This window comes from Cyanistes caeruleus, chromosome 2 (assembly GCF_971803275.1).
Source record: "Cyanistes caeruleus chromosome 2, bCyaCae1.hap1.1, whole genome shotgun sequence".
Lineage (NCBI taxonomy): Eukaryota > Metazoa > Chordata > Aves > Passeriformes > Paridae > Cyanistes > Cyanistes caeruleus.
In genome coordinates this window covers 14,276,093-14,300,975 of record NC_141702.1, presented here as the reverse complement: position 1 = coordinate 14,300,975, position 24,883 = coordinate 14,276,093, and the positions used below count along the sequence as shown (strand labels likewise).

Here is a 24,883-nt window from a genome sequence, read left to right as displayed (position 1 = left end):
ATTTGTCTTGAGTGATTAAAGTATTCAGTGAACACCTTAAACAAGGAATGTATGAGGGGAATAGAGGATAGGACAATCAGTGTCATCTTTCCTGTGCACTTCAGGACTTTAAAAGCCACTTTCTGCATTGAAATGAATACTCCAAACAAGTTCAAATTATGGTTTCCTATATGAGGAAAGTCAAAACAAAAAGAGGAGCAAGATTGCAATGTTTTCTGGACAATGTATTGAGAGGATTATCTGTTGTGTTTTGTTTAACTGTGGCATTGACTAGCAGAGATAGCTGCACTGTGTTGAAATACAAATTTTCTTCTAGTTACAGCATTCTGCACTGAGTCATCTCCTCCCCAAGCCCTAAGTAACAGCGCTGAAGAAGCTACAACTAACTATGAAAGGCAGAAGCAGAAAGTAGACAAGGGGGCACAAACAACAATCAGCAAACACTTGCCACCAGTAACTGAACAGCTGGATATGAAACAAAATATAAAAAGTGCCCAAGTCTCCATCACCTCATCATCCTCCTCACCTTTCTCCTCCTCTTCTTCCTCCTCTGCACCTACTCATAACTCCTTCATTCTACAGACGTCTCAATGCTCCATGACCAAAGCATCAAAACAGCCTCCCATAGTTTTCCTGCCCAAACTGGTTTATGACATTGTTACTTCTACAGATAGCAGTGGACTTCCCAAATCCTCTTCCCTCTTGCCTTACCATTCTGTTATGTGGGCAAGTTCTTTTCGTCCTCTTATGAGTAAGATGATGACGTGCACGGAGCAGTCTCTGTACTACCGCCAATGGACAGTTCCCAAGCCAATCCACATGGACTACAACAACAGAAATGAGGGAAGAATGGACACCTTTCACCCAAGGAGACTGCTGCTGAGTGGGCCACCACAGGTGTGTAAAAAGAACAAGGTATTATCATTGATTTATTTTGTTTAATTTAAACATAATCTCAGAAAAAGGTATTTAGTTTTTATTAATCATACTTGAAGGGTTGTTTTTTTGTAGAGAATAAATTACTTATATTTTATTTCCTAATCTGTTCTAATAAAAAATATCTTCCTTTCTTTACTATTATCCTGAGTTCCAGTACAGAGAAGCTGCAGCAATATTCACTTTGTCAGTCTCTCTCCATTAAAATGTTTTAAAGATAGTTTGCTCAGGAGATAGATTTAATGTTTAGTTTCAGTTTGTTAAAGTTGAATATGCTTTTACATTTTAAATAAAGATCAAAGATCTTAACAAATCCACTTTCTTATGATCAATGTGAAAGCAGCTGGGAGTTTGTAATTAAATTATTTTGTTTCCTTTGCACAGTAGACAGAAGTAGAAGCTGTTGTAAATAATACATGCAAGAAAGCCAGTTCAAAGTAGCAGAGCCATATTTAAAAGATGAGCAGCTGACCCAGGAGTTTTTACATTACTTTGAAAATAGATATGGAAATGGGTCTAGTTCTAAGAAATAAATTCTCATGTAAATTCTCTAGAAATGTTTAGCACTTATCTCTGAGCAAGGTATCTCCTAGTTAAGTGCACCTGTTCCAGGCTAAAGGTAGTATTGTGCCTCACGTTTTACTCAAGTATGAAGCAACAAGATAGGAAGAGGCAATGTGCCTGCTGAGAGCAGATATATTTCCTGTGAACCTCAGAAGTCAAACAGGATAAATGCAAACCAAGACAAAGATGTTTCCAGTTACTGTAACATCAACCCAAAGAATTAATCCAAAGATAGTTACTGAATTAGTTTGCCACATAAGCCACTCTTTTATGCCCATCCATGGCAAAAATTGCTCTGTTAAATTATTGTTTTCCACTGTATACCTAAATACATGGTGCAGAAGGGTAGAAAGAGCATAAAGGAGCTTTTCATACTAGGAATTCCCATAGATGTTACTCTGATTCATAAAGGATTCCAGAAAATATTCTGATGATCAGTTTTTTACTGTCTTTTCCTTTGATCTAAATAGTTTGTATTTGCCAAATGTTGAGGTGCTATGTGACCAAGAAACTGAATTTCATACTCAGCTGCAGCATAAAAATGAATACCATCTGAAGAGTGATGTTAATTTTCATCCCCAAAAAAACCCACAGAATGACAGGCTGTAACAAAATGACAGGCTGTAACTTCTGTTAGAATTTTATATTGCATTCAAATCAAACCCCATAAAGATACAATTCTGAAAGCCATTCTAAACATTCAGATTAGCCAATAAGAAATTATTTTTTTGGTATTCACTTGTTTTTGGGTCCCAAATATAAATTGTGGTTCTCAGAAGAGTCATTCAGAGACTTCCCAGAGCATACTACACATGGTGAGAGGATTTTGATGCTTCTCACACTTATTATTTGCAATTTAACTATGATCAAACAGGCAGCTTGTTTATTTGTCAGCCCACTTTTCACTATCAAATCTCTCTGTTTTTTTTTCCAAGTATGGAATAGGACTCCTGTTCACCCTCTGTACAGCAGTGAATTTGAAACTCCATTTCTTTTTCAGCTTCACAATGCAAGTTATTTCCCAGTGTTGCATTGGGTCCTACAGTTGGATTAGTTCCTGAAGGATGCCTTTTATATGTTTATTCATTTTATATTCCTCAGTTCTTTCTGAAGAATATACCTGTTTCACACAGAACAAATTCTTGCACATCAAATTAGGAATATCATATCTTCTTCCTAAGTATAAAAATGTAGGGTTATATATTAATTTAATGGAAGTTTCCATTTATTAATCCATAGAAATCTCTTAATCTATTTCTATTTTCATGGAAAAGCCCAGCAATTTTTCTACCTTTACTATTTTAACCTCCCAAAGTACTGAAAACTCCTGTAAACCAAACAAACAGCTTTAAAAGTATGTGGATTAATTTAAGCTATAACAATGTACTGTTTCTTGAAGGGAATAGTAGCAATAAAATATGCAGAAATCAGAATTATCCTTCTCTTTTGAAAATAAATAATTTTCCTTCCTGAAGTCGGCTTTATTCATTATTTTTGGTAATATTAACATTTCACATGGACTTAATTCTTACTGCATCAAGAGGTATAGGTGGGAATGAAAACAATTATTAGACAGCTCATATTTGAATGTTGGCAACATCTCAGCTAAAGTACAAGACTGTCAGAGTAGTATCTTCACAAAAATCAGTAATTACTTTTTTTCTTTATCATACAGTGATTCCTTTACTAAAATTTAAATCAGGAAGCAATTTTCTGGTTAAAATGAAAAATACTAAATCAACAAAGCAGGAAAACTAGGCACATTAGAGAATCAAAATTGCAATTTTCATTGTCAGGGAAATTAGTAACAAAATATGTTCACCCTTCTCTCACAGAGATATTTTACCCTATGTACTGATCAAAATATTTTGCTGGAAGACTTGATGCATTTTTGCAAGGAGAGTTATGTACATTAGAATGCAATAAATGCCTTATTTTTACAATAGGCTTCAGGAAATGCAGCAAAAACTGGCTAGGTATGGAATAATTTCTCTGTAAACTAGCTCATGTGATCAAAATGAAGCCATTGGTTTCTGAGTATAATTTAATATGCATCACCATGAGCAATAAATATCATATCTACAGCTCAACATCTATTCCCTGGTGCACCCACACAAATGCCTATATAGAATTCTAAATTCCCTCAAGTATTTTTTCTTCAGAACATTCATGTTAAAGTTCCCCAGACTGCAAATCAAGGTTTCACATGTTTGGTTCTTTAACTGGATTTTACAATTTGTAACTAGCATTTTCCTGAAGCGTGGAAGCTGCTGGTGAGCACAGCTCAGTCCTGGGAACCACATCCAGGGAATGAAGCAAACGTGTCTTAAGACACTTCCTGAAGAAGAAAACTGCTGCCCGTATTATTACTCTACTTTTATTAAAATCTCATTACAATGGGTCTATATACCACTCAGCCTGTGTAAGAAAAATATTAGGGAAATATTTAATATATCTATTATTAGCTGTGTTTTAGAAAAATGTAGCATGTGGAAACACGGAGAAGAGCCATCAACATTTGACCAACTGTCAACTGATCATCAGCATGTTTTCTGCAAATCATCATTGATTCACAGGCCACAGTTTGAAAACCACTGTCATGGTATGTGAAGAACTGTCTTACCTGGAAATTAGAATAGAAAAGCCTTATGGAATTATTTCCCCTTTCACCATATTTCTTCACATGTGAGGCCTGAAATCAGATGATACTTTATACCAACATATACCATGAATAATTATGTACTTTTAGTGGTCCTGGTGTCTGGCATCTGGAATAAGTTAAAAAAGGAAGCTCATTACTGTTACAGCTTCTACAACAACACTTTTGGATGTTATTCCATGAATGCATGGATGCACACAAGCAGTTTATCTGATTGAAATGTTCTCTCAGATTCTTAGTTGGTTTTCACCCTATCCTTGATATATACGGCAAGCAGTGTTCAATGGTCAAAATCTTTGGAGAGCTTTTCCCTCCTCTTTGGTAATATATGTCTTTGATACCAAAACTAGACCCTCATGCACATGTCAGATTTTCTTCAGGAAAGAATTTGAATTCATATTCCTTCCTCTTGCTACAGCTACACTCTTCACAAATGAAGAGCTGCGGAGTATATTCTTAGTATTTTATGGGTCAAATCATCCCTGGCACTAAGAATGAAAATAGAAATAAAACCCCTAAATCTCATCAGGCCCCAGATTCCTTAGTTATCATCAGTTTTCACAAGATTTGAGATTTTTACTTCTTATTCTTCTGGAATTTTCTTCTTCCAAGTCTGATTCTTCAGACTTCTAGCGGAAATAGTTGCACTGTGTTGAAATACAAATTTTCTTTTAAGTCTAATTTTTACCAAACTCAGGTAGACAGGAAAAAATTAGAGTAATACTTCCATTATTTGGGAATATTCCTCCCCAAGTGCTTATCTTACAAAGCATTGAGCAGTGCCACACATTTGAGGAACCTTTTTTCTGGAAAGTAGAGCCATTTGTCATAGTGGCCCCTCTCACGTACATTTTGCTTCAGACATTGTAAAAATGCAGCCCAGTTCTAGGTTCCTTCAGTCTTTTAATGTTTGCAGCTTTGGTATCCAGAGCAGAGGCAGGATATGGGGAAAAAACCCTTGCTCAGAGCACTTCCTTACCAGTTGTCATTCTTAATATTTCATGCTTAGCCCAGAGTCACCACTTAGGATCAGCACAGCATGGTGCTTGGCTTCCCTAAAGCCATATAAACTTGCAGACCAATCAGGTATCCACTTTAATTAATTATTAATTTAATTATCCACTTAAAATTTCTTTTCAGATCTTCTATTTGTTGCAGTTAGGAGATGGGGGATGGGCAGATGCAGGGCTTTATGCTTCAAAGGTGTGCATATCCTGCTTGCAGGATCTCTTTGTAGCTACTTACTGTGCACAAACTCTTAGAAAAAGGGATAGTGACAGATGGGGCAGGGAGAGATTTGGAGATTTGGAGAGATGTGGAAGTTGTATTTTTTGATAGCTATTCAGTATTTTCAAACAAAGACTCTCTGTGCTATTCTATTTTGCCTAGAGATGGTATACATAGAAAACACTACAATTAATTTTAAAGGTGCATTTAGTTATCTGGATATGCTACAAATTCACTTGTTCAAGATCCTTCCTTTCTCGAGTAAGTGTCAATTGTAAATGAGTAGTCATTCATTTTTCATTTTCTTTTTGAAAATCTTCTCAAAATGACCTGAAAAAGGTGTTATCTTTTTCACCAGTTCATTTACTGAGCAGAAAATGCAGGCAGATGTGCTAGTGAATGGAGTCTAAATATGAATGCTGCATGTGCTCAGCCCAATCTCTGTCCTGGCAAACATTCTAATAACTTGGAGATGTTCCTGAAAGTTCCCAACAGGTTTTTGCATACAGCATTGCTCATATCTAGCAGTTCATAAAACTCACAGTACTGAATTGGAAACTTTTAATGTGACAGATAATGAGATTGGGTAAGGTCTGATGCATGAAATAGCCTAAGTGCATGCATTACAGTTTAGTCCTGTAGCACTTGTCATCCTGTGGTTTCCAGCGCTTTTGACTCATGATCCTGGAGCTTTGTGTACACTTGAGCTCAGTGACTGATGCTTTTCATCTCAGCATCTTGTAGCAGTAGCTTCATCACTCCCACACACATTGTGAAAAGCCATTGGCAAAGACTGGACCCCCAAGGAAAGAAAAATACACACATTTGATAGAATAAAATTTTAATGCATATCAAAAAGAAAAAGTAAGGTTTTCAGCTTGTTGTGCTGTTGACAATTCTAAGTATATACTTCAAACAGATGAAGAATTAATTTTTATATAGATATCTAATATCAAGGAGACAGATGTACTTTTGATAAATGATCTCTTGTTTGAAGTTAGGAAACTGTTAATCTGTTAGGCTACCCTGTGTTTAATGAAAAGATGATCAGAGGCACTTTAAAAGAGTATGTTCATAAGAGAATAAAAATATAAGGTCAGACATGAGGAAAACAAGTGAAAGTATTTTCTTTGTTTGCCTCAGATGTGGGAAAATAAGATAGTTTTGTTTTAGCTCCTCAATCAGTAGCCATTGAAGCCTTGTCCCAGGGTCAGAGGAAAAAGTCTCATTAGTTTCAATGGATTTTACATAAAAAACAAAACTGGGAGTTAGAAACATCTGGTCCATGGGCTGACTATAGTCCATGCTGTCATTTCCTCTGTTCAAAATCACTTTTTTTCTGTGTTCTTCCAGGATGACAGAGAGTTGTGTGCTGACATTTGATTCTGAACAGGGATAATGAGACTCTTATCCACCCTTTGCAAGCAACTGTTCATACTGAAGTCTGATATGAAGTCTGATAATGAGCTTTGACCAAAACAAATGTCTGACCTCTTGCTTCGAATTTAAAGCTTCTCTTCTTCAAGTGTTGAGAGAAAATGATTTTTTTTTCTTGTCAGAGATGAAAAATATGTAACTTAATACTCTGTTTAGCAATTCCAACACCCTATGCTTCTGACATGTCCTAGCAGTAATGGAAGTGAAAGTGGGTTTTCAATTCAGTAGTAATATAGACCTAATCCAAAATGTGATGCCACTCTGTGAAATCAGACAATTGCTGTCCAGTGTGCTGTAACTGATCTACATGATAACTTCCTTGTACAGCCCCCACACACACAATCATGGTTTTCAAAGCTGCCTGCTTAGACACAGCCTTGTTTACCTGATGTTATCACCAGCAAACTACATGTGAAGGACAGAAGAACCCACTGAGTAAATCATTGGCTCTGGCTTATTCTTTCCAGCAATACTCTTGACGTAGTGAAGTGAAAATTTATGCAGTGTGTTGATGGGATAAAAAAGAAAGGAGAAAGTTATATTCTTATGAAAAATTTAAAATGGGCTTTTAAAAGGTAATTTTAAAAGATTGGAAGGGAAATAATGCATTTTCAGCATGAGGTGGAACAGGACATTGTGCACATACTGTGTCCTTCAGGAATGGTAGAGGCCAGCAGAAGCTCTCTCAGGGATGTGTTGCCACTTCTACTCCTCAGGACAGTCACTCTACTTCAGTAACAGGCAGTGTACCAGTAAATCATGTGGAAATGAAAGGGTTGGCATAATTCTTTAGCTGTCTTGTAATTTGAGGTTTATTGGTACATTTTATGAGCTTTGTTCATTGTTCATTGTTCATTTTAAATGTTCATTGCCTATGTAGAACCTATAGCATCAGGAGAGAAAATTCTTGTGTGTGGGCTCATAACTAGAACTGTGATATAAAATGTGTTTTCCAGCTAGAATCCTGCATGGAAAGAATATAGTTGTTCAACATTAAGCTTTTCAACTGTGCCAAGGAATATACAAATAACAAGGGTATCCAAACACTGAGTATTAGTATTCAGTTTCACCATAGCTACAATTTCCAAATATGTGGAAAATTAACATGGTGAAAAGCAAAAGTTTACTTTTTTTTTTTTTTTCTAATTTATATGTTTACAGATAGGGAAAACAGGTGCCTATCTACAGTTCCTCAGTATTTTGTCCCGAATGCTGATTCGACTGACAGAAGTGGATGTTTATGATGAGGAAGAAATCAACATTAGTAAGTTTCTGATATAGAAATATTCTGGAGACAATAGAAGATTGTTATGCTAAATTGAAATAGAGTTGTCTGTATATTATAGGACTATTCTATCCTAGTCACCTTTGCAATGACTTTATTTTATTAATTAATTAATTAATTAAAATATTTTACATTATTTAAATACTGTAAGAAAATTTTTCTGTGATCTTTCATTGATACTTCAGAATATTTTGTTATTTTATTCTTTATTTAGAATTGATTCATATGCTCTGTAAGCAAAGAACATACCTCTATTTTTTGATAAAGTGAAAGGGATCAACAGCATTTATGTATATTAAATTATACCCAGACATTGGTTTGCAGTGTAGAATTGGAATGAACTTTTGTGGTAAATCATATAAAAGGAGTCATTGAAATTTTGTCAGATTATACCATAAGGAGCAATATCATATTTTCTCATTACTCAAGACTACCTGAGGGAAGGAAGTTTCTGCTCTCTAATACCTAATTTTAGTCCAGACTTGTTTTATTTAGAGTGCATTACTCTGTGTTTCCAGATGTATTTCTGTAGGTCAGACAGGACATGAAGGTAATTTTTAAAAGGTGACATGAAGATAATTATTAAAAGGTTGAGTTGTGTTGAGGTGCAAGGTACATTTGTGCAAAGTTTTACCTCTTGGTGCATAATGATATTGTGTCATCAGACTAATGAAAGAAAAAATGAAGCAGGAATAATAGGTACAGCAAAACCACCTACAGCAATATAAAGAGCTTTAAAATTTCTGAATTCTTATTTTTGATAATACCATAGACATAAAAGAAGAATCTGATCAATACTACCATCAGCCTGGAGATATTTGGCCAGATTTGGAGACATTTAGGAAGATGCCTTTTGACTACACCATCCATGATCCAAAGTATGAAGATGCAAGTCTGATTTGTTCAAAGCTTCAGACTATAAACAGTGAAGGTTAGCATTTTTAAAATCCTGATTGGTATACATATATATGTATTTATTTGCTTTTAATGTGAGAATCCTGTTAAACTTTTAAGCAGAGTTAAAATACCAGAATTTTTTTTATTAAGTAATAATAAAAAAAGTTTCAAGTTTTCCAGATGAAGTACTAGAATATGACCCTTATAAATTACTTATGGGATATTATATAGACAGTCTTTCATTATAAAAGCTCTAATTCCACAACAAGTTTGTGTATTTGAGTGATTTTACAAAGTAGCTTTGTTCTGCTCTGTAACAATGCAGTGATTTATGTGCATAAAGTTAGTTTTGTACTTAAAAGTATCTATATGTTTATTTTTTAGATTTTAGGTTTGGAAAGCATGAGATGAACATGCCCAGATTTGTATTGCTGGAGTATTGATGTGTGAATTAGTCTCTGAATTAGCCAGCTGGACACACACAAGGCCATGGGACTGGGTAGCAGGGAGGAAACACTGCCATTCAGAAAGGCCTTGGCAGGCTGGAGAAGTGGAACCTCAGGAACAGGACCCTGTTGAACAGTTCACCAAATGTGCCCCTTGCACTTGGGACAGAATAATTTTAGTCAGCTGTACAAGTTTGGGGTCAGCTCTGTAGACAGCAGCTTTGATCAAGGTGACTTGCTGGTCGTGGTTGGCAATAATGTGAACATGAGCCACCAGTTCTCCACTGGGTTAATGGCTTTCTAATAATCTAACAACAGCTCAGGGGAAGTGATTATTCCTCTGTGATGGTGACTCTAAGGCCACATCAAGGTATTCTGTTAAGTTTTTGCTTCCCATTATGACAAAGACGTTGACATAGAGAAGTGAGGCCAGTGAGCAGCCACCAAGACATGAAGAAAATTGGAGTGAATTTTGTTTGTTTCATCTGGGGAGGTCTAGCAGGTGCATCTGGATGCTGTCTTCAACTTCCTGATAGGAATTATAGACACAAACTATTACAGATACACAGCATAATGACAAGAGACAACAGACACAAGTAGCAATATAGAAGTTACAATTAGATTGTATGAAAAATATTTGCAGAATAAAAATGGTCAAATCATGGAGCAGGTTGCCCAGAGAGATCATGAAAACTCCACTCCTGGTGATTTTTAAAACTTAACATGATAAGGAACAGCTTTGAGCAACCCAATCTGATGCTGAAAATCTGAATGTAAGATTGGATAACAAAGTCCTTTTCAGCAGAAAATACACCTCATTTTCCCTCAGACTCTCACAAAGGGGATCCTTTGAAAAATATAGATATACACTAAGGAGCAACATCACTTAACTGCCAGATTCATTTCACATAATCTACTGTGATGTCTGTCACAGAATGGCCAATGGTATAAGGCTCTTTTTTACTATTTATTGCTCTTGTAAGCATTCTACCAATAATACCAACAATGAAAATTTTAATAAGTCATTGCTTACGTCTCAGCCTTATGTAAAATCTGTACTGAATTATCATAATCATGAATTTGTAGATAATTTCTTTTAGATCTCTTTGCTGTACATAGCAATTTATAAAACATACTGTACTTAGAATAAATTCATAGTTTGTTTTGTCGGTGTTTTATGTTGCCATTTTTCCTGGAAGCTGATTTCAGTGACAGAAAGAGTCTGTCACAAGAGAATACATTCTATCCCTGATATGTTACATTTAACTTGTTTCTTTTCTTAATAGACAGATCAGTGAGCAGGAGACAGGAAGATATGTACACGTGCCGTCAAACAACTAGGATGAGGTTGTCCAAGTATGCAGCATATAACACCTACCATCACTGTGAACAGTGCCATCAGTATATGGGTTTCAATCCCAGGTACCAGGTAAAGATTTCTAGATGTTACTCTGCAGATCAGACACTGGAGCACACACAACCCAAACACAGTTTGTGTACATTCACAGTATTTTTATTGGCTTAGAAGTTGTCTGTGTGTATGCACACAGCTGATTTACAGTTTTTGTTATTTCTTAAGGATTGCCTGCCTTGACCAGGCTGCTGTTTGGGGAGATCAGGGGACCTTGTCTCATTTACACTAGTTTATTCAGTCCTGTGATCTGCATGTGTACTACCAGTTAAAGCTACCTTCCCAGTAAGCTTTCCACTGGGCTTTGCTCAAGTGGAAGAGTTTGTGCCTGAGTAACTGCAACAGGTGCTGCTTCTGATACAGAAGTAGTCCAGCACAGAGTAGTCTATGTGTGGTATACAACTTGCTTTTTTACTCAGAATAACCCTCTAATTTCTTGCCTACTGTAATGTGAGGAAGAATGTGTCATCAATGCAAATACTGGTTTTTATGTGCCAGTACTTCTGAAAGCCAGGAGGGCCCTGTAAGTATTGGTACCATCTGCAAGACAAAGCTGAAACAACGGTTTCAAAAGAGGGATCATTTTAATGTGTATTTTTTTAGTGTAAGTTCTAGCCTAGGGAATATTGCTTAACACTTATGAATAATGAATTTAAATATAATGCCATACAGTAATATGTTTAGCAATATTGTAAATATATATAAACTGCACTGAGACCTTGTGGTTTGACTTTAACTGGAATTATCATATTTTTTCCATCTTTAGATTTATGAGTCCACTCTGCATGCATTTGCATTTTCCTATTCTATGCTGGGAGAAGAGATACAGCTGCATTTTATCATTCCAAAATCAAAGGAGCATCATTTTGTCTTTAGCCAACCAGGAAGACAGTTGGAAAGTATGAGGCTACCACTAGTGACAGATAAGGTAGATGGATATTTTTATTTATATTTATGGCCATATATGGGAGAGAGACACCACCATTTTCAAAATTTGTTGAATTAGTATTTTCTACAGTACTATTCCTGCTGTCAAGAGACAATGAAATGCTAAGCTTGTATTTTCTTCAGAAAGGGATAAGTGAAAAAAAATTGTTGAGACACAAATGAGCTCTATCTTTTGCTCATAGTCAAGGCTGATTCTTTGGTATAAACAGTCCTATCTGTGACAAAAGGTCTTCGGTTATGGGTTTAAGATGTTAAAGTAAGATTAGTTTCTGCTAAGAAACTCAAAGATATTATTTCATTTATCATACCAATAGTAAGAGGAAGCATTTTTTTTCTGTAGAGAAAAGCAGTAGAATATCCTGGTTTATTCTGCATAAATGCTCCATTACTTTCATATAAAAATAACACTTTCAAAGAATCTCAGTCATAGCTTCAAGACTGTATAAAGAATCACATGTCATGCTTGTAGAAAAAACTTGGTAAGGTCATCTATTTGACAGGCTCTGCCAACTCTGACCACAGAATAACAGAGTAAGCTGGGTTGGAAGGGACCCACAAGGATCATTGAGTCCAACACCTGGCCCTGCACAGCGCTGTCCCCAGGAGTCACATCCTACACCTGAGAGCTCTGTCAGGCTGGTGCTGTGACCACTGCCCTGGGGAGCCTGTTCAGTGCCCAGCCACCCTCTGGGGGAAGAAGCATTTTCTAATATCCAACCTAAACCTCCCCTGACTCAGCTTTAGGCCATTCCCTCAGGTCCTGTCATTGTCACCCCAGAGCAGAGATCAGTGTCTGCCCCTCCTCTCCCCATCACAAGGAAGCTCTAACTGCAGTGAGGTGTCCCCTCAGTCTCCTCCAGGCTGAACAGACCAAGTAACCTCAGTCACTTCTCACATGTGTTCTCCTCAGGACCATTCACCATCTTTGTGCCCTCCTTTGGACCCTCTCTAATAGTCTAATATCTTTCTTATATTGTGGTGCTCAAAACTGCACACGATATTCGAGGTGAGGCCACACCAGTGCAGAGATGTTGTCCTTTACAGAGATTCCTTATACTCCTGTCTAAAGAGAAGCTGTGCCTTGCTCAGGCCACACTGCTTGGAGTATTGAAGCAATTTGTGGAACAGCAGAAAGCAGTAGCACTTCCATCCTGGAGAAAATAAGCTGTTTCCAATAAACAGTAATAAATCAATATCACCCTCCAGTTCAAGTTTTAAATAGAAGAACCTAGACAGCACCACAACTGCAATGTATGAATGACATCTCCTGCACTCCCTCACCCATTAAACTTGTGATTGGCTACATGGTCAGAACTGTGCACTAGGTCCATGTGGATTCTTTTCTTGCTTCTGTCACTGACCTGGTTTGAGGCTTTGACATTTAAAGACTATTCTCTCTTTGCTTCTTTTTCTATTCCATTGCTCCAGTCAGAAGAGTTGTACTGTAGATTCGGAGTAAGGTGTTTCTAACTGTCCTGTATCATATGAACCTAAATCTTCCAGATCTAGCAAAAAGGTACCTCTGCACTTGGCAGGTAAAGGTTAGCAGTCCTGTCCATTCATCAGTCAAACAAGCTAAATGATAGGGTTTTCTTTTTTCCAATTCTTATAAAAGTTGTTTATTTTCCTATCAAGGAAGTTTAAAATATGTCAGTTTGTCTCATGTTAGTGGATCTGATTTATTCACCTGAAGAATCTATTTCTCCTTTTTCTCTCTGGATTAATACAGAAGCTCACCCTTCTTTTTACCTACAGAGTGAAGATTACATAAAAAGCCCCACTTTTACTCCCACCACTGGTCGTCATGAACATGGACTTTTCAATTTATATCATGCAATGGATGGAGCCAGTCATTTGCATGTTTTAGTCGTCAAGGAGTATGAAATGGCCATATATAAGAAGTATTGGCCCAACCACATCATGCTTGTTCTTCCAAGCATTTTCAACAGTGCAGGAGTGGGTAAGTGTAACAAAAAGTTCTAAAAAATGTGGACACACAACTTGGGTCCTTGAGGTGTTGTTATTCAACAGTGAAATGTAGGCACACACCTTGCAGCTAGGATATCTGATCTGGTGATCTGGATTCCCTCTAAGAACAATGTATCACAGATGAAAATACACTTCTCTTAAGCAGAACACCTAAAACAAGCTCAATGAATTGCACCCTGGAAATATTTTACTCTTCTGTTGTCTTTGAAAGAAGCTGAGGGTGTTAAAACTCAGATGGTGTTACCAACTGTTTCCTTGTAGAAATAAGTTGTATACTATAGCATGAGCAGTGGTACTCTGGTTGGGTACATTCCTTAGGAAGGTTCTACTCATATAAAAATCTGTGAAATATTCACAGGTATTCAGTTCCTTTGCTTTTCCTTTGCTTGTGCTGCTGGAGCAACTTATATACAGCAGTAGTGACAAACATTCAAAGCAGATCATCAGGGACAATTTCCAATGTCATTCAGCTGTTCAGTCAACATCTCTAAGTCTTTGCAGTAAAAGATACTAACAGACAACTACTGTCAGGTTAAAAGAAGTAGTCACTAAATCTTTAAGACACTAGCAAACCTTTACCACAGATGTCAGGCCTCATTTTTCATGCTTCCCAATGTGGTTCTTTAAGTCACTTCCTTGGCAAGTGACAAAGCAAGTTGGCTCTGGGTGGTGGTGGGATATAAATCTTCAGAGTGATTTATACCTGTGTCTGCAGAAATGTTCACTTAAAAAGGCTTGAGTTAAAAGAAAACAATTTCTGCCCCTATTTTTAATCTGGTGGTTTATGCCCATTTTTTCAGGTGCTGCACACTTCCTGATAAAAGAGTTGTCTTATCATAACCTGGAGCTTGAGCGGAATCGGCAGGAAGAGCTGGGGATAAAACCCCAGGATATTTGGCCTTTCATTGTCATTTCAGATGACTCCTGTGTTATGTGGAATGCAGTAGAAGTTGATTGTTCAGGAGACAGGAAAAGGTAAATAATGTAATATATGCTTTTTCATCTGATCTCCTTTAACTTTTCTCTGCATGTAATTTTGAAATTATGTTTGCTACACTACAACTTCTACCCTGTACAAGCAGAGAATTATATTTGCTCAAGGAGAGTACTTTCCTAGGCATCTGTCTTTGCACAGCACATAGTGTAGTGCCTGTTTTTCATTCCTGTCTCCTGAGGATTTATGTGCCCTGCAGCCATCACTGTTCAAGCTAGAGTTACTAGGACTGCAGATTTCAGACACTGTAAGCACTCCTTGAGTACACTAGACAACATGGACACTCAAATGTTCATTTTTCAACAGATTTTTCTAGGGAAGCTAAATGACAGTTCTGTGCAAGTTGTGCAACTGATTTCCTTTGGCTCTTTTGTCAGTCCCAGCCCTTGTGTCTCCTTTATGAGTTTCCCAAGTCCCTGAACTAGTATTTTTGTTTTCATTACTTTAGAATATTGTTTGTGCTAGATAGTTTTATCTATTCCATGAATATGGCTATGTAGAATTTACAGCAAACTTTCAGAGAGATGGAAAGTCAATGGGAACTGAGATTTATGGACTCTAGAAGTGGGCTAGAAGGGTCTTAATACTTTGTGCTTAAGTTATGGCACATGTCAGCAACACTCCAAGATTCATTGGAATTCTTATTATCTAAGTAACTTTGAAAGTTTACATATCTGAGTGAATATTTTAAGATATATAGACTAAGTTTCAGATCCCCACCACATAAGCACTAGTTAATTTTAACTAGAATGAGAGACAAAAAAATACAGTAAAGACAACAGTGAAGTTATCTACCTGAAATCATAACAACTTCCTGCTGTTGAAAATTGCTCTTCAGCTGAAAGAGATTTTCTATGTTCTCTATATATTTTAAAATTTACACATTTTCATAATTATTGCAGTGACTATACATGGACTGAAAGGAATGTTTCCCTGAAGCAAATTCTGCAACGTATTGAAGCAACTCCCAATGTCACTCATTATGCCCTTATTGGGATGAGGAAATGGTCCAGTAAAACAAACAGTGCTGAGATCAAGGAACCATTCTCCTGCTGCCATGTGCATGACTTCATTATGCTGAATGTGGATCTGACACAGAATGTACAGTACAATCAGAACAGGTAAGTGAACCAGCAGCACTTTCAGCAGAGGAAATGAAACAAATAAAGGAAGGTTTACAAAAGGTCTTGTTTTTTTTTTTTTAGTGAGGTTGTGAATGGCATGCAGACAGATTTTGTTTGCTTAATGGTGATTCAAATCCTTCCCAAGCTGCCAGAAGTTGGAAAAAGACATTAATTTCTATAGTTCCAAAATAAAACAGTGATAACTGAGTGACAGGGTAGACACAGTCAGCAGTGTGCTCTGCACTACTGCTCTGCTCCAGGTGGCCTTTGGTAAATACTTCCCTTCTTGTCTGCCTAACTGTTCTCACTTCCAAAGGAAACAGGGATGTATGAATGAATGGTGCACAGCCAAATCTCATTCTGATATATAAATATCTGGGCTTTTTACCCTGAGTAGCACAACACTGCAACATTAGTTCTGTAGAGGAACATGGAAAAAACTGCTAGATATTCATATTCTGAGGGGAAAATGAGTAGTCAAATACTTCTGTGCATTTGATAAATCAAATATAGGAAGTCAAAGGAATTAATTTACCTGACCATATTTAGGGTTGTAATGTATGTAGCAATTTCTTATGACTCTGTTATTGTAGTAGAAGGCAAAGAAAATGTTCTAACTCCTGGGTATTTTCCTTAGAAATTTACTGCCTTTCCACTTTATGCTTTTGATCCTTTCCCTCCCTAAGTGTTTTCATCCCTCATTCTGGTTTTCTCAAACTGATTCTTTCTAATTTACTTTTAGAAAGCTGAAGCCTCTTTCCCTGACTGCTAGGCAGTTGTCAGTATGTTGGATACCTGTTTCTGTGGTGCTGCTCAAAGGCTCTGACTGCTTGTATCTGTCAGTGTGTGATGAGAAACGTTCCTCTGATCTGCTATGATTTTTTTCTTTCCAGATTTACATGTGATGATGTTGACTTCAACTTACGTGTCCACAGTGCTGGCCTTCTCATCTGTAGGTTCAACCACTTCAATGTCATGAAAAAGCAAATTGCAGTAGGAGGACAACGATCCTTCCACATAAAGTCCAAGGTGGGAACTGAGACCTCTGTTGCACTGTTGTTAAAATTCTGTTTTCCTTTTTTGTCTTTCTTAGCCAGGAGATCTGAGGTATTTTGATGCATCATCTGTTTCCAGTTAATGGGGTATGTCTGCCATGTGGGGCTTTATTTGGTTATTTATTTCTGAAATCCACAATATTCTTGTCATAAATACAACTTTCCATAATAGTTTTCCTTTAAAACTTCAAAAAATACATAAAGTGTCTCTTTGCAATCCAAGTAACCATTCACAATGTGGATTTTATCTACAGCTATAGAATTCTCATCTTCATGTGACTTCACAGGTAGGTGTACTTTGAGTTCAAAGAAGACACCTTAAAGGCTGTAAACATAAATATAATTTTATGAAACTGAAACTGTTTTGGTAGCAGATATTTTTGGCTGAATAACTTTTCTTTTTATGTAAAAGTTATGGTAGAGGTAGAGATATATTTTATACAATCTAGAATTCACATAAGTAAAACTTGATTAAGATTGATCTGTATGAAAAATATTTTTTCCTCACAGGTATCTGATACTCCAGTTTCAATCTCCCCTGCTCAGTACATTTGTGCACCTGACAGCAAGCACACTTTCTTGGCAGCACCTGCTCAGTTGCTCCTTGAGAAGTATCTCCAGTATCACAGCCATCGCTTCTTCCCTCTCTCACTGAAGAATTATAGCCATCCAGTGCTATCTGTGGACTGTTACCTTAACTTAGGACCACAGGTACCGAACAAAACAATCTCCAAGTAGCTCTAGAAATGTGTAGGCTCTGTTTTGGATGGGTTAGTTGCTGTACTCCATAATAATAGGTACACATCCTTTGAAGAATGAGGTACATCCCTATAATGTTAAAATTGAATTGAATAGTCCCATAGAGATATTGTCAGAGGCTTCAGCTGAAGTACATGGAGAGAAATCCCAGAATTGTCCTAAATACTAATATAGTCTGTGAAGTGTTTTCTCGATCTGCTATAATTTGGCTCTTCCTACAGAAAATTTCTTCCACAAGAGGGTTTTACAAATACTAGATAACTCTTAGAAAGCACTTCAAATATACTGATGTTTTAGTTCATTTCAGACTGATAAGTTGAGGCAGAGAATCAAATACTGGACAATGAGTTGGAATGGGAGAAGATGACATTAGGTCTCAGGAGCTGTTGGCTCTCTCTGATGAGCTTGGATCTCAAGCCAAGGTCATATTTCAACTCAAATATGTCAATAGAAATTTGAACTAGGGTGGTAGTTCAGGAGAGAGGGATTGTTTTTATCTCTTCACTGAATACTAAATGAAATTCAGTCTTTCTGGATTTACTAGACTTCTCTTCCAAAGAGCTGTGTAATAACCTTCCCATGTATGCTGCTCCCAGAACATTTTGAGTTCTTAGGCTTTTCTTTCCACCATGTTTGGAAAAACAAGCTCTGTGGGAGGGCATTGTGCTGTAACTGTCCTCATCCATTGCATCCTTTCAACTCTAACCCATTCATCACATGAAATTATTTCAATTTTATTCTGGAATTGCTGCCTGAGCTGGAATATGATACAATAGGATTGAAGGAATATGGAATAGACTTAACGGTACAGAGTCTTAGTTGCTGTGGTTCAGCTTTTCTCCCCTAAATTATGCTGATCCTTGCCAGATGAGTATATGTATCCCAGCTAAGTAGTAGAGTGGGGATTTTTGAAACAGAGTCCTGTGTGAAGATTCCCTTAATCTGAATTTATAAATCCTGAAAGAGTGCAGTAAATATTCCTATTCCTGGTAGATTTCAGGAGTAGCCATAAAAACAAGCTAGGCAAGAGGAAACTTCATAAATCCATGTATATGCACAACTCTACTGACTTGAGTAATCCTATCGGAATGTAAATGAAATATGGAATTTCTAAGGGTACTTTTCGTGTTTGACTGCAAACTTATTGTATTTAGTCACATATAAATAAAATATGTTGGGCAGATCACAGCATTATGGTTGTGGGGAGCTATTATGCAGCTTTCAAACTCTATCACATCTAAGCCTCATTATAATAATAATAAATAATAATAATAGTTAATAATAACAATAATGAGTAGTAACAATACATCGTTATGAATTGTGCTTTATGTATATTGTCAATAAGTAGCATGATGTTTTGGAAGGAGCTATAAAGCTCACAATATTTGGAGTTGGAAAGCAAGTCTGAGTTTGAATCAGGTGCAAATGCTGGAAGCTTCATATGGAAGCTTGAAAGGTGTTAATTTTTTTCCACCCTCTCCCAATCAGATTGCAGTTTGCTACGTGAGTTCTCGGCCTCATTCTCTGAATATCAGTTCCTCTGGTTTGACATTCAGTGGTCTCCTGCTGTACCTCTGTGACTCCTTTGTTGTAGCTAGCTTTTTGAAGAAGTTTCATTTTCTTAAAGGTGAGCTGCAATCATTTTATTACAAAGAACTAGGTGACATGGTCTCTGAGAATGTGGGGAAAATCTATTTTATTTATTTAAATCTATGATATTTAAATCTATTATAAAATATATATATAAAATAAATCTATTATATAAAAATCTATTATATTTATTTATTATATATTCATATATATGTATTTGCATGTATTTACATTTGTCGTTATATGTCCCACTCTAATGCTTGATCATGCTGGCTGTGCACTGTAGTAAACTGGTACATAGCAGTGCTGTAAGTTCTGCAGATATCTTAGAGGGAAGGAATGTGGGATCCATATCATCGTGCCTAGAGCATGTGCACAACTCCTTACTCTGTTTGAAAACTGAGTATTGAAGATTTATGCATGAAACATTTACCTGCTGTGTTCTTGGAGCTTTTCTAAATTTTGATAGAAATGGATGATTGACAAGCCTCTATCAAAATCTATTTTCTATTTTTAGGGATAGGAACTGGCTCATTTAAAATTTATTCCTAATACCCAGTTTCTCCATGTAAACCTTATGATGGTGTGTAGCAGTGGAGACAACTGACTTCCACTTGTGTTGTTGACAGTCACATTGCAAACTTCTTTTGGATCCTTCTGCTGCTATCTTAGGCATTTGGTGCTCTGTGGATTTGTTTCACTCAGCTATAACTGTCACTGGGAGAAGAGCACCATGGTTAGTGCCTCTTGAAACTGGCAGAGTTTTTGTAAACTGCTGTGTTCTTTGTTGCAGCTAAAACAGAGGCTACCAGTCAGTCTTGTTTTGCATAAACCAGTCAGTTTTTATATCATGTAGCACAAAGTGTTTGCTTTGGGATTTCTCCATCTCCCCTGGTTCTACTTGATTTTTTAACCAGTCACATGAGAATTAAACATCATGTGACTACGTGTCTTGTTTATTTTTATTGTATTCATAGGATTTTTTTGTCCTGGGTATTACCACTTACCTCACCATCCCTCATTTAGATTACTGAATGCTGGTGAGGTAATTATTTTCTTTTAAAGGAGGACTTTTCTCAGAAGCCAGGAAGCCATGCATGCAAGTTAAAGTGGTTATCAGCATGCCAGACAGGACACTTGACATTGGTTACTGAAGTATGATTTTTTTTACTTTGGCATTCTGGTTTTCCTTGTGTCTGTGGCCACATAGACCAGATTCCAGCGCATGATTTTACCAATCCAAAACCCACTAAAATTTGTGATTAGTTTTGAAGCCATGTTTAGATCATTTCTGAGCAGCAAAGCATGAAGAGCTTAGTCAGACATCACAGCGACAGCCTTGTGAGTTTTGCTGAGTGAGGGCTTCACGTGACAAAGGTAATGAATGATCAGAAGGGCTACAACAAGAATGGATGTAGGGCTTTATCTGGTTTGCTGTCAGGACCCATCAGAGCTCCTTAGACCTGCCAGTTTTACCTTTCCTACCCTAAGAATCCTGGAAAGTGCTGCTAGTCCTATTTAATAGATGATTATGAGGTACCTCAAGTTACACAAGAAGATCCTGACAAATAGGTAGCTGAAAATAGCTCTCCTCAAGTCCTACCTGAGTGCCTTAATTTTCTCCCAAGCCTATTTGTAACTCTTGATGTGAAAGGAGTGGAGTTCTCCATGCCAAAGGGTGGTGGGAGGTGGGTTATCTGAGAACAAAGGGGATGCTCACCTGAGTTTCTTTTGAACTGTTTGCTTAGGTGCCACTCTGTGTGTGATCTGCCAGGATCGCAATTCTCTCCGCCAGACTGTTGTCCGGTTGGAGCTGGAAGATGAATGGCAGTTCCGTCTGCGGGATGAGTTCCAGACTGCCAATGCCAAAGAGGACAGACCACTTTTCTTCCTGACTGGACGACACATTTAATTGAAAAGAGACACATTTCCTGAATGACAAAAGACACTAATTGCTACCATCCCATGAAATTACTTTTGAGAGGCTCTGCTTTCTGAACAGAAACAGGACTGTTTTCTGTTGTTTATTAGAATGATATCTAGTCACACAGTTTAAGATCGTATTTACAAACATTGAAGTGACTTTTCTAATTTAATGTTCTGATGGAAGTAATCCCTAATTCTTGATAGAGACACAGAGACTTACATGGTGGAAAGCATTTCATATCAGAAGAGAGGTCAATGAGTGCACTTCTTCTGTGACAAAGCAGACTACTTGAAAGTTCATAAACAAAAGGGTTAGGAAACTTTTTGCACATTCCAGACATAGGAAATGTAAATTTAGAAGCAGATTCTGGTTTACAGTTTTATTTATCAAACAGTTGGCATAGGAGTTTGTACGATTCTATAGTATATTGCTTCTGATTGATCCAGGTAGGCTTTTTATATGAAGATTTGTAAAGTATATTTCCTTAATAACAGGAACTCAGTTGAAGCTTTCATTTTTGGAATAAGTGCTACACTGGATAGTTTTGCCATGCAGCACTGTTGGAGTAGAAACCCGTCTGGTTTTATGACCATAAGGGAAGGAGTTAACAAGGTAGATGGTAAAATGAGATCTGAACATTTAAACCTAAGACTGATATTAACTTGAATAACTGAAGAGATCAAACGGTGGGCCTGACCTGCAAGTGACTAATTTCTAGAACAGTGATGTTTTGTGACTGAACTGTAGACTGGCTATAGACTTCAAACTGAGGCAAGTGCACTCAGGAAAGCAGATAAGATGGTTCTAAAACACTCCCAATACACTTTCTGGGGATATTTTCTTGCCAAGGTGCTTCAAAGGAGTGAGAAAATGGAGATTACATTGCTGAGAAATTCAGGTGAAAATCTAAACACATGTTCTAGAACAGCACCAGGCATTGTGATATTTCATACGCTCTAAATGTTAAATCGGTGGTCACTGTCTGTCTTGGTGTTTGGAAATGCTGCCTAAGTTGCAAGCTTCCCATTTGTCTTTGTAGAATCAGTGTTAATGTCACTCAGTCAAGGTGTAGGAAGGATGAGTATGGACATTGTCAGAGGATATTTAATATTTGGGCAGGCCTTTCTTGCTGGATACACCAGTGGGGGGATCATTGACTTTATACAGATGAAAAGCCATTGGATGGCTGAGTCTGTTACAGTACTGGCCTTGAAACTCAGGCATTGGTATGACTATGCCAAAGAGCTAATTTAGGTTAATTTTCAGAGAAAATGTAAGTTCTGTAAGCTGTGAATTCTGTAAGAGACGTGGATTGCTATCTACAAGAAAACTGCTAGCAATCAGTGTGCTTCTGTATTTCATTGTCTGTGTTTCAAAGTGAGAATTCACTTTAAGTTTTGTGAAGGAAGGTGAGCATTGTGCTATGTAAATAGTATTACTGTTCAGTTTTCACCAGCTGATTAGTTAATTTAAACTTTTTTTAAGGAAGTGCGACATTTATGTCTGATCCATCCTTTATAAATAAAGTTCATGCTGCATGGACATATGTCTTGGTGATGTACTGGACAAATAACTACACACACTTTTGTAGCGGAAAAAAAAAAAGGAAAAGCACTGGCTGAAAGGAATGAATATAATTAAGGAATGACCTGAATGAACTGGTCAAGAGAGAATAAAGTACTGCTTAGTGGCCTACAGCATAACACAACTTCAAAGGTATGAGTTTTTGCAAGAACTCAGACTGAAAGACAGTGAGTTGAAATTTCCTTTCCCGTAACCAAATATTTAAACAACTTATACCAAGTGTCCATTAGCTTTTTTCTTTGTTTTAGGTCTGGGATTTGCTTTGTCAGTCTTTAGATATCCATTGTCTTCAAGAAACTAAAAAAAGACTAAACCACAAAACAATAAAAAAAATAAAATAAATAACATCCTTTCTTAACTTTCTCTTTTGCCACAAAGGTTCCAAAACTTTGACAAAATACAGCTGATAGTCACCTGAAGCCATCATACTCCTGAGTGTTGTTTCATGCTAACCTTTTTCTCCATGAGTTACCTACACACAGTATCCTGTATACAGGATGGGAGTCCCAGGGCCTGGCCTCAGCAGAGCTGTGTCTATTGTGTGACCAAGTACAATCATTCTCCATCATGGACTATATTTATTTATGTGCAATTGTGTGTGACAAAAGTTGCATGCACTCCCCATTGTCTTCGAGAGCACATCCGGTAGTAAGACCAGATATGCCCTTATTCTGACAAAAATGTAGGTACTTCCTGCCATGCTGTGGGAGCATCTATGCACCCACATGGTAGGAAAACATGGCATTTTGCTCACAGGAGGTCAAAGAATGATGGTGGAATACTCAGGGAGAGACAGCCTCCAGAGCTCCATCCAAAAGTTTCTTCATCCCTGACCTAGTTTACAAGCTAAGCCCCCCTAAAGCTTTCATGGAGAGGGCAATGTAGGTTTTGTGTCCAACTGGGACTCTGAGACGATAAATACAGATAAATAACAATGATAAATTAAAACTAAAATAAATTTAGAGATAAATCTGTTTGGGTGGGACTGAAATCCTGTGCTGCAACCCTTGGTGCTATAGTTCTTTACCATGTGTGCATGTGTAGGGCTGGGAACCCAGGTCCCACCTCCACACTTCTCTTGTCTTTCTTTTGTGAAAAGGAATCACTGGCTTTCAGTCCCAGTGACCTTTGTGAGAAAACTTGGCCCATGCCCATTATGCATACAAATCTTTTAAGTATTTCTTTTCTGTTTTCGGATGTGCAAGAAACCAGAACTCCGTGTCCCACAGATTCACTTCATAATGTGATAGCAAACAAACTTTTTATAGTCTCTGCCTTCTTCTCTAGCACCTTCCATGCTTTCTGATACTATTATCACCTGCAGATAGTATTATTAGCATGTTCTGAATTGTCTGTCAGAGAGGGAAGTAGTTTATCATTCAGCTTGTGCAAAAAACAAAGTCCAAATATAGAGAAGGTTATTGGAAAGGTGACATTATTTTCCTTCTTACCGTCCTCTCTTCTCTGTTAAAGAGCTCTTCACAAGCACTTAAGCACTAATGTCTGGTATCTAATCACTAGAGGATGTATGGGATTTCATCCCTCCCTAGCCAGTGCCTCCTGTTGTGGTGATAGGGAATGTACAGATCTCAGCTCCCACTCTGCATGTATAGTTGATAAATGTTGTTTGTGAGGGGATTGCTTTCCAAAGGCTGTATCTGTGACACTCTGTGGTGAAAGGTGTTACTCACACAAGAATAAAGAGGTACAATGAACCCAAAGGATGGGTCAAGGGACAGCTCTACAGGGTAGAAATTGAAGAGCAAGTGAAACGGGGGCTATGAATGGACCCAGCAGCATGGAAAAAGTTGGGGAGCAAGTAGAGCTCCTTGTTGCAGTAGGAATTGTTTGCAGGGGCACAGGGACTCTGGGCAGGGACTGTGTGCAGTGTGAAAGAATGTGGATTTCTATGGAAGTTGGAATTCATGTGGATGTCATGAGAACCCAGCTCAACAGGACCCAGCCATCTGCCATGGGCTGTGAGGGTGAGTGAGGATTGTGAGACATCCCTCCTTCCTGGGGTCCATCCCCCAGCCACAACCACAGTGCCT

The 24,883-nt window shown here is 37.5% G+C and overlaps 1 protein-coding gene across 4 annotated transcripts in view; it reads left to right on the top strand.

The window, feature by feature from the left end:
• The window catches only part of GREB1 (growth regulating estrogen receptor binding 1), an 85,400-nt gene extending 62,610 nt beyond the window's left edge, over positions 1-22,790 (top strand). For all 4 annotated transcript variants that reach the window (XM_023922607.2, XM_023922608.2, XM_086875849.1 and 1 more), the window contains 12 exons: positions 317-897; positions 7,985-8,087; positions 8,881-9,039; positions 10,738-10,880; positions 11,629-11,790; positions 13,566-13,770; positions 14,600-14,774; positions 15,696-15,914; positions 16,811-16,946; positions 17,483-17,683; positions 19,220-19,358; positions 21,070-22,790. In XM_023922607.2, coding sequence (XP_023778375.2) covers positions 317-897; positions 7,985-8,087; positions 8,881-9,039; positions 10,738-10,880; positions 11,629-11,790; positions 13,566-13,770; positions 14,600-14,774; positions 15,696-15,914; positions 16,811-16,946; positions 17,483-17,683; positions 19,220-19,358; positions 21,070-21,233 — 2,387 coding nt within the window. In that variant the 3' untranslated portion in view covers positions 21,234-22,790. The remainder of the gene's footprint in view (positions 1-316; positions 898-7,984; positions 8,088-8,880; positions 9,040-10,737; positions 10,881-11,628; positions 11,791-13,565; positions 13,771-14,599; positions 14,775-15,695; positions 15,915-16,810; positions 16,947-17,482; positions 17,684-19,219; positions 19,359-21,069) is intronic.
• Positions 22,791-24,883: the final 2,093 nt, after the last annotated feature.